The sequence below is a fragment of the Notamacropus eugenii genome, unplaced genomic scaffold (genome assembly GCF_028372415.1).
Source record: "Notamacropus eugenii isolate mMacEug1 unplaced genomic scaffold, mMacEug1.pri_v2 scaffold_102, whole genome shotgun sequence".
Taxonomy (NCBI): Eukaryota; Metazoa; Chordata; class Mammalia; order Diprotodontia; family Macropodidae; genus Notamacropus; species Notamacropus eugenii.
Window position 1 is genome coordinate 116,463 of NW_027325148.1, and position 10,741 is coordinate 127,203.

At 34.9% G+C, this 10,741-nt stretch overlaps 1 protein-coding gene across 1 annotated transcript; it reads right to left on the reverse strand.

The window, feature by feature from the left end:
* Nucleotides 1-1,089: 1,089 nt before the first annotated feature.
* Nucleotides 1,090-9,295, reverse strand: LOC140517027 (XK-related protein 2-like). The gene is made up of 3 exons (XM_072627884.1): nucleotides 8,607-9,295; nucleotides 5,926-6,200; nucleotides 1,090-1,970 (listed from the first exon to the last, which is right to left on the reverse strand). Exons 1-3 carry the CDS (start codon nucleotides 8,939-8,941, stop codon nucleotides 1,297-1,299), a joined length of 1,284 nt encoding a protein of 427 aa, XP_072483985.1. The 5' UTR covers nucleotides 8,942-9,295; the 3' UTR covers nucleotides 1,090-1,296.
* Between the last annotated feature and the right edge of the window lie 1,446 nt (nucleotides 9,296-10,741).

Consider the following 10,741-nt stretch of genomic DNA (forward strand, 5'->3'; position numbering starts at 1 on the left):
TTAGCATGCTAAATAGTGGATTCTGTGTGTTGTGTGTTTGTGTGTATGAATACTATCTTTTGAACAGATATTCTCCAGTTGATAAAATGGGGCAGCTAGGTGGCATGGTGGATGGAGTGCTAGGCCCTAGACTCAGCTTCCTTAGTTTCAATCTGGCCTCAGACAGTTATGCCTGTTACCTCATTTCCTCATCTGTAAAATGTAGACACACTGAATAAGGAAATGGCAAACCACTCCTGTATCTTTGCCAAGAAAACCTCAAGTGGGGTCCCAAAGAGCTAGACAACAAGAACAGCTCTCAAAAGAAGATTGCAAAACCTGCACATGTACCCTTTTAAAAATGCCCCAAATAACTAAAAATAACAGGAATACAAATCAAAATGACTTTGAGGTTTCACCAAACTAGCAAAAGTGACAGAAAAAAATGTAATAGTTAATGTTGGAGGACATTAGGCACAGTCATACATTGTTTTGGAGCTATGAAATGGTACAACCATTTTGGGAAGCAAGTTAGAATTATACACCCAAAAAAGTAACTGAAACGTTCAGGCACTTTGAACCTGAGACTCTCTTCCTGAAATGATAACCATCAATAAGACGAAAAAACATTTCCCAATGTGTGTCATAGTAGCACTTTTTGTGGTAGCTAAGACTGAAAACAAAGTAGATGGCCATCAGTTGGGGAATGGTAAATAAATGATGAATATAGAGAAGCAGGGAAAGATTTGTATGAATTTATGTAGGGTGAAGTAAGCAGAATCAAGAAAACTATACACAGTAGTGATTACAACAATGCAGGTGGGAAGAACAACTACATACCAAAAGCTCAAAAATAAATGTAAGAAAAAATATAAATATCCAACAGAATTTCAAAGGAGAGAAATAACTTACCCCTTTGTGGAGATGGGAGCTCCACAGGTATTCCATGTTGCACATTTTTTCAGACTTTATTCAATGTATCAACCCATTGTGCTGACTTTTTCCTCTCTAAAAACATTCTGCAAAAGAATTCTTGGGATAACTGTGGTGATGCAAGAAACAGATGATATTAATAAAATCATTTTTTACAAAAAAATGAAAGTTCTGCAAACTCTTAGGAAAAATTTCATGTAGAAATCTCAGAAATACTTATTCATGATTCTTTGGTGCAAGGGTAGATAGATATCTCTTATTGACATTTTGTTGCATTGTTTATTAAACTAGTCCAACTCTGATCTAATCAAACCAGCAAATTGTGAGATATCTCTGTTTTTCTTTAATTTTAATGTTTAGTTTTTATAAATGTTTGTAGCAATATTACATTACTTCAGGCTGAGTTTCAACATATTCTGGTAATGCTTTGTCTGACCACCCTGGATGCAAATACTGATGGAAGAGTAGCATGAAACCAATGGATAACAGGTAGGTTATGATGAGTTGTAGGGCAATTAATGAGTCGCAGCAATAGAGTATTGTTTTCCCCCCTCGAAATCTAAATACCACTACCATGACTATGTTTTCTATTAGCCGAATACTATAATGGAGAGCCATGTGACCCCAGTTTTGTGATTTATCAATTAATTCTCTATCAGCCAACCGCAGCTTCACTGCTGACCAACAGGAGAAATTGATGCCTGCATATAGAATAGTGACTAACATAAACATGGCAAGAGTGCCAACCCGGCTAATATTTTTTTCAGTATTGCTAGGAAACTTAGCACCACTTCTCCAAAATTCAATCCAGGGCTCCAACAGGGGAATCATGAAGACACCTAACATGAAGGGCACAGCTCTCAATTTTAAGGATGCAGAGAACAGCACCAGAATTACAAGGCGTGAAGTTATCTCCAGACAACGCCAGACAGTGATACAGATGAATTCTAGAGCTTGCAGGTTGATTTTATAGTCATCATACTTGATTTGGATGGCCAGTATGTTACAGAGGATAGCCCCATAGGTGGTAGATATCAGGGCAAAGGTCATCAACACAGCTGTAAGAGAAACAGAAAAGAATGGACAAGTTAAGTAATTTCTAAAAACTGGATGATGAAAATGCTTTTTCAATCTTTAGAATCTGTGATTTGGCCACTGTACTCCAGGCAAGTAAGTATGAATACTAACTTACAAGAGTGACAGAAGAAGGCATAATAAAATTTAACTGACACTTGTGGCTGAAACAAATTTTAGTTTTCATAGAAAGTTGTATGAAAGAATGAAGTAGAGTTGAAAAAGAGAATGATGAAAGCTGAGAATATTGAAAGCAATACGTTGATTTGATAGAATATAAATTTGGAAATATTTGAGGGGCCAAAGGAAAAATAAAAGAATAAGAAAGGTTGAAAATGAAAAGAGTAGAAGGAACTGAAGAGAAGAACTAAAGAAGTAAAGAAAGCAACAGAAACCCTTAAAGAAAAGAAGGTGGGTAAGAAAATTTGACAACACACAAGCAAAAGGAAGCTGGTCAAGATATTAACAAAGTGATGTAATGAATGCAAAGTGCGATAGAAAATCACCACCATTCTTGAGTGTAGGCATTTTTCTTCATCATTTTTCCAAGAAAGCTACTGATAGGAGTATTACATCAAATCAAGTCTACAGTTCCTACATAACCCATTGTGCCAAGCCCTGGGGACACAAAGAAAGGTGCAAACAAGTTTTATGAGGAGAATCCGAGATAATTAAAGAGAATTTTAAAAGGTGGGGTTTTAGCTGGAGCTTGAAGGAAGCCAGAAGAGCCTGGAGGCAGAGATTAGGTGGGAGAGAATTCCAGTTACATCCAGAGTCAGGAAATGTAAAGTCTTCTTCAAGGAAAGGCCAGGAAGCCAACGTCAGTAAATCCTAGCATGCGTGACAGAAAGTAAAGTATATGAAATTTGGAAAGGCAGGGAATAAGCAAAGGCTATAAATATCTTTAAAAGTGTAACTGAGGATTTTATATTTGAGATAACAGGGAGCCACTGGAGTTGATTGAACAGAAAAAGAGAGAGGTGCATCATGTCCAAACATCTTCTTTAGGATAGTCATTTTGATAGCTGGGAGTGAGGGGAGTAGACTAAAGTGAAGAGAGACTTCAGAATTGAAAACCATGTGTTGCAACACCACAGGTATAAAGTGATGAAAGCCCTTTAGTAGGGTATTGGAGGAGAGAAGAGGGAATGGTATGTACAACAGATTTTACAAAGGTATAATTGAAAAGTCTTGGCAACAGGCCATGTATATAGAATGTAGGGACTCAGGTGAGTGAGACTGAAGAACTAAGGATGTCATCATCCACGTTGTGAGGGACTAAGAGGATGTTGGTACCCTCTAAAAACCATAAACATAATATCAAAAAATCATAGGATTATGTTAACATATGCAGTATTTTTGCCTTTGGCAAAATACAACACTCATTTCCATAACAAACCCAAGAAAACAGCAGAATGTATATAACTCTTTGGCATGAATAATGTTTATCAACAAACGAGATATAATAGGAATAAAAAAGATCTTCCTAATGAAAAGATGTCTATCATAACTACTATAAATACTAGCCATAATAATAATACATGAAAAAGAAATTAAAGAGACTTCCAACCAGAATGGCTACCTGAATGATGTCCAAACTGCTCATGCTTTTTCCACCCATGGTATATAAAATATTTGGAAGTCAAACTCTTGGAAATACTTTGAATACAACAATAAAATACTTTTTGGAAGTAAAGATATTGTTAGAAATAATTGGAAAAGGCAGAGCCAGTATAATAAAGGTGAAAATATTAACTAAAATATATCACCTTTTAAATTACCTGACAGATTATTTTGTAGAGCAAGAAAAAGATATCAGAAGAGCAATGAGAATAATTACCTGTTAGATCTAGGAATGAGGAAAGAGTTCATGACCAAAATAAGGGTAGAGAAAATCATGGAAAGGAAAAGGGCTAATTCTGATTACATAAAATTTTAAAAGCTTTTACATAAATACAGTCAATTCAGTCAATATTAGATGAAAAGGAGATAAAGGACATAATGGTAGGTGCAGCAATTTTCTCCCCTAAAGATCTCAATTCCAAGAGATAGCATAAATTCAAATTTGCAAAAATGAGAGGCATCTCCCAAAAGATAAATACTGCCCTACAGGATATGAATTAGGCTGGAAACAGTTTTCAAAAGTCATGTAAAAATAATCTAGATCACTAACAATTAGAGATATGCAAATTAAAACCATTCTCATAGTCTACATCACACTTTTCAGATTGTCAAATTCAACCTCCTCCCACCCCCAAAGAGAAAATAACAAAAGCTTTAAAAAAAAGGCATATTAATTTACCATTAATGGTGACATAAACTGGTGCAGCTATTCTGAAAAGCAATTCAAAAACTATGCTTTTAATTTGAATATATCATGATCCAGAGATACTATTACAAAACAAACAAAAAACCAACCCTCGATCCTTTTCTCAGTCCTTATTCATTCTCAAAGAGGACCATGGCATCAGGTAAGTGATGCCATGCCTTGTAAGTGAATTGAATTTAAGTGAGGGAGAAAAAAAGTGCAAAGTCACCAGCCTCTCTTCTCTGCGGTCATTTGGGTCTAGTGGTGAGATGTAGATCAGGAAGGATGGATCCCTCACTCTGAGATTTAACTGACTGATGCACTTTCACAGCAGGAATGTAATACTCAAAGAGCAATGCCAGAAATGTCCATTTCTCTCTTGGGTATGTGTTTGAACGGACTTGCTTTCTCTGTCAGGGTGAAATTTGCTTCCCCACAGAAACCTCAAAGCTCTGGAAGGAGTTGTGACCACTAACTGTGGGGATTTGGCATTTCACTAGAAGATTATTGCATTATAGAAACCAAAGGATTTATGGCAGTTTGTGGCACATTTCTGTTCTCTCTAATTCATTATTGTGTGAGATATGGGAAGGCACAGGAAGATACATTGAATTAGCCTAATAATGGGGCTTGAATAGCAAGCAACGTAAATGACTGTTTTTTTAGTAGACAAAACTAGTGAAAGTTTGTGAGCAACTTGGGCACCAAAAACATAAGTGTGGGGGTGAATGTGTGAATGACAAAGAGTAAAAGAAAGTTTTGGGGTTGTTGTGTTGTTTTTTTTTTTTTGCTCCAAAAGGTTGCAAAATAATAACAAAACTATTAAGATTTTTCAGTTGTCTGTGTAACAGGCAATGAAGCATTGAACTAGGGCAGTTGCCATGGGAATGATTGGAAGCTTCTGAACTTAGCAACTCTATGATTATAGTGGATGAGATCAGAACTAACAAAAAAAATGACAGAACACCTGGTACTATGATGGTGCCATTGAAAGAGATACAGAATTTCAAAGTAAATGAATAATTCAAATTTGGCATTTTTCAGTTACTGTAGGGACATTCTAATGGCATTGTCAAGGAAATAAGTGGTTAGAGTAGTTGGGGAAAGTTGGGGTTTGGATTATTTCAAGAAAGCATTCATATAGAAGAGGGAGTTAAAATAATGGGGATGGATTTAGTTCAGTTCAATTCAACAATCATTTATTGAGCAGTGTTAGGTGCCTGGTATTGTTAGTTTCTAGGATAACAAGGATAAAGATGAGTGGTTTTGGTCCCAGGAATTTAAATTCCACTGGATCAGAACACTAAAAGAGAAGTTATGAGAAGGGAAAATCATGGTCTTAAGATAGAACCTACAGTAAAGAAGCGAGAAGAAAATGAAAATAGCACAGACATGATAAAAGGGAGGCTAGAGAAAGACGAGAAAATAGAGAATTGTATTACAAAGTGAGGAGAGAATATTGAGAAGAGGTGTTATCAAAATAACAGGAGACTTTATTCATAAAACCCCGAAAATTTATTAGATCCATGAGTTTGAAGTATAGGTCCAGTTCTTCAAGTTATCCTGTCATTAATAATAATGATAAGACACTCAAGTTTCCTGGATCCTAGGACTCAGTTAATACAGCTTACCTCTACCCAGGGGGAGTTGACGGGCTGTAAAGGTGACATATAACTGATAAGTTAGTTGTGGCACTGACCCCAGAAAGGCCTGAATCAATGCCATACGTTTGAAGGCATTATAGTGCATGTATAGTGTCTGTAATGAGTGGGCAATCTCCCATTCCAGTGTCATTTTGCTGCTGCTTTGGAGTATCTTTCTTCCTGCTGTACTGATATAGGTTTCTTCTTTTTCACGTTTCTGTTTCTTCAACAACTGAAGATATATCACAACTGCCTCCAAACATCTGTTGGAATAAACCATCATGGGAATCTAATCAAAACTTTTCTTGGGCATATTTGAATAAATAGAAAGGCTATTTGCCTGACTTCCTTATATTAATCCTAAACACTTAACAGTATTCTTCTTTGTGAAAGTTATTGTTAAGTCTTATGGAAGTACAAAGATATGTAAAAGAATGAATTTGTCTTTAGGTAATGACAGTTCAGTAAAAATGGAGTACTAAATTTATTCTTCTCTTCCTGGATGAAACTCTATGCAAGCTGCAGAGAAAGCTTATTTTCACTGAGAACACTTAGTTTCATGAATATGCATTTAGCAACCTCTCTTGGTACATAACATGCTATGTACCATTCTGCTTACTTTTTCAATATCCATCTGTTCTAGATATAATCTGTCTGCATTTACTACCTTTTATTTTTGTCCTTTTATAATGTCACCTACTGACACAACTTCAAATATTAGCTCAATGCAGATAGTGTGTCCAGATACTTATTCTTCTGTGAAATGCAGATCCATCTCTCTAACTGATGTCCCACCAAGACATAAACAAGAGCATGCAACAACTAACTTCATTCTTCCTCCCTTGTTACCGTACTATAACTTCCTTTTCCATCATTTGACAAATTCTACATTGTTTAAAAACTTTGAAGTCATATTAATTATGTCATTTATTAACTTCTACTTATTTTTGTAATTATTATCTAGTTGGGGTTTTGCTTCTTGAATGACTAATTCACGCTCTCCTTTCTATTCCCACTATTCCAAGCAAGCATTAACAACCATCCTGAATAAGAATAACAGCCAACTTTCTTAGTGTTCTCAGTTTTTAAACTTAGGTATATAACATTCAGTAGGAGAGGCAATTTCTATGTTGTCCTTTGTTTAAGCATGCTTTCCTCTACATTTTCAATACTCTCTCCACATCTCTATCTTTTCTAAATCTTCTGAATTTTAAAGAATAAAATGCCAACCTGTTCATGAAATCTGCTGTTATGCCCCTCAAGTTTAAACAATGTAGCTTTAATCAAACAACCAAGAAGTAGCACCATGCTAGTCTCTGAGGATACAAGTATGAAGAATTAAATTAAGTGTTATTTACACTCGCTGTGTATCACCCCAACCCACACACACACAAATTCACAGAAACATGAAAACAAAGTCATTGCACATTTGACAAAATTTTCCTTCACTGAGACAAGGCTTCATGAATTGTTTTTATCTTTAACTTTCTGTAATGGGGGAAGGGGAGAATTGAATTCAACAAACATTTATTAGTTGTGTACAGTGTAAAAATCACTTTGATTTAAATGCTTTGCAAATAGGTTGTAGATTCTAGACACTTCCCATTAAGTCTTTTCCTTCCTGTTGTCCCCAAAAAACCGCCAACAAAACACAGCATGGACAATGGGTAGAATGGGATACTACAATGCTGTAAGAAATGATGAGCTGGTTGATTTTAGAAAAACATGGAGAAATTTGTATGAAAAAATGAAAAGGGAAATGAGCAGAACCAAGAGAATGCTGCAAACATTAAAAGAATAGTAATTGTGAACAACCAACTCAAATATAAAGGACCAAGGAAAGAAATGCTATCCACTTCCAGAGGAAAAAAACATAAATAGAATTATGCATGGTATTGTTTTACATGTATTTATAAATATGCATAAAATGGTGGATTTCTCTAATGGGGAATGGGGAAAGATGGAGGGAGACAGTTTGTAACTTAATGTAACAACTACAACAACAACCTAACCTAAATTTTTGAAAAAACTTAGAAAAAAAAAGAATCCTGGATTTGGATGTTTCTGGTTAATATAAAAATAATCAGGGTCAAATCACTTAACTGCTCAGAACTGCAATTTATTTAATGGTAAAATGGGAATACTTACAGTACTAATTTCACAGAACTCGAGAGAATCAAATGATATAATTTATGTAAATTATTTATATGTGTGATACAATTCCTATAAATTTATGCATAAGGATGATGACATAATAACAACAATATTATGAAAATGTCTATTCCACTTATGAATATGAATAGGGGACTTTTTTTAACACATCAAGCCAAAACTCAATTTTGTGTTCTGTTCCTAATCTTTCCTTTTTAACCACACCAAATAAACACTTACAAACATTCATGATCCCCTTAATTATTCTATTGTTCAGGCCAAGAGCCTCAGCAGCTAGAAGCACTGTAGCCATCCTCTGTTTTTTGGACAGCATGAATTCAAGACACTCCTCAATCTTCTCCCTCCCCTCCAACTCCTAACTGGAATGTTAACTGGATAAAATGGAAGTTATATGAAAGAAAACATCTCCCAGAGTCAAAATATTAAAAGTACTACATATATGTCTATATATGTGTTTTTGCAAACTGTAGTAAAGAGAAATTTTTAAAGTTGCTTACCTAACAATTGGTCCCATAAGTAGAAAGTGCATGAATAGCATTAGAGGCTTACTCTTGGATAAGTCTTTATGAACAACTATTAGAGTCAATTGGTCCATAATAGATCCACCAAAGCAGAAAATGGATGTAAATACTGTCCAGAACCTGTCATTGTTTTTTCTATATATATCAATCATGTAGATAGCAGAAGCAACCTCACCACAGTAGAGGAATGTGGAAAATAGGATGCTAAATGGGAATGTAAACTGGAGACTGGGGCCATGTATCATTCCTTCCTCCAGAGTCGGAACATGATCTACACTTTCTTCATCAGTACCTTCATAAGCTGTGTCCATTTTCAAGATAATATCACAGATTCTTCTGATCAACTCCAACTGCAAACTCTGTTCAAGTAGCAGTGAATAAAATGCTTTTCAGGATCAGTTGTTTGTTTGTGAGGATGGGGATAGGGGATGTAAATATTTGATAGATAAACAGGCATCTGTCCTACAATAAATGTGATGAGATCTGAGTTAGAGAATACTGAAAACAATCCTAGTTTGATTTTAGTTTCTCCAGAACAAAAGCTGCTAAGTAAACAGCACTTCCATTAGGTCTACACAGACTTTCAAAATCCAGCCAAGAGTCCTGACTCTTAAGGCATTGAATTATTATGGAAATAATAAATTTCCTTATGAGTCTTGTTCTTATTATTATTATAAGGATGAGATGCTATGTTTGCAATTATAAGAAATGTTGTATTACCTTATATGTACCCATGAAAAAAGTTCAAGGTGAATTACTAGGAGTCGGAAGTCCTTTACTTTTTAGTTCCTGGTGCTTTGTTCCTTACTTCATTGTCTTAATTTAAAATAAACTGTTTCGGTGCTTGAAGTGAGGGAATCCTCCCTCATGTTTTTCAGTGACTATCATATTTTGAGGTCTACAGTACCCACTACACAGTCTCAACTATAGCATGATCAAATTTAACTTTGGATTCTAACACTCCCCAATCTATATTTTCCCTCCTGACACCAATTCCTTCCCCAACATGATTTTTTTCTAGATTTTCTTTTCTTCATTCTATGTTGCAGTTGACTACTGAATACTGTCCTCCCATCATGAGAATGAGAAGTATATATGTACACATATATTATGTACACACACACGCATGCACGTGCACACACATACACATATATATACATATATAATATATGTGTGTGTGTGTATATATATATATACATATATGTATGTGTGTGTGTACCTCAGACCATGCTTTGACCTGAAGCTGAGACAGAAGTAGCTTTGAAGGAACAGAAAGAATATTCTCTTTCAGAACTTAGAATATATAACATTCTACTTTGTAATAGCTACAATTGTTGTGGTTACCTGGGAAATGTAAGTTTGATAACAGGCTAGATATTGATCATATCTGTATAAGTCAAAGAAGTTTATCCAAACAGAAACTAGGCTAAACTTAAGTGTTTCTCCAGCTTTTTTAAACCCCTAAAGCTTTAAGCCACAGCAAACATCATTCTTTGGAAAGTTCTCACCAGTAAAATGACTACTGTTGGCTCAACTGAAAGACAAATCAGGACAGACTAACCAGATTGTGGTAAAAGTCTATATAAGTAACTTAAACTTATAATAATGCTAATAATATTGACTTACTTTCTACATTTGAACTAAAGTCTTACCAGCTACCACAACGTTGAAAATATACTAATAATAATGAAATAAAAAAGAAAAAATAGTCAAAGATTCTTTAAGCAACTGCTCTGAATAATACTGCAACAGGTTATTTCTGCCCACACTTTGACCTGATGCTGAGACAGAAGTACCTTTGTGGAAACAGAAAGAAAATTCTCTTTTAGAATTTAGAATATATAACATTCTGCTTTCTAATAGCTACAATTGTTGTGGTTGCCCAGGAAATGTAACCTTTATAATAGGCTGGATATTGAAAAACAAATCAAACCTACAAAAACAAAACAAAAACCCAAGCCCTACTATATAAACTGAGGATGTTTTGTAGTTTATCTTTCTTCAGATGTTTTAAAAAAAGAAATATAAGAACCTACAAAACTCTTTAAATGTAAGCATCCTTTCTGATACTGTTTTTACTAGCAGTAGTTATTAAACTTCTTAATGGTGAC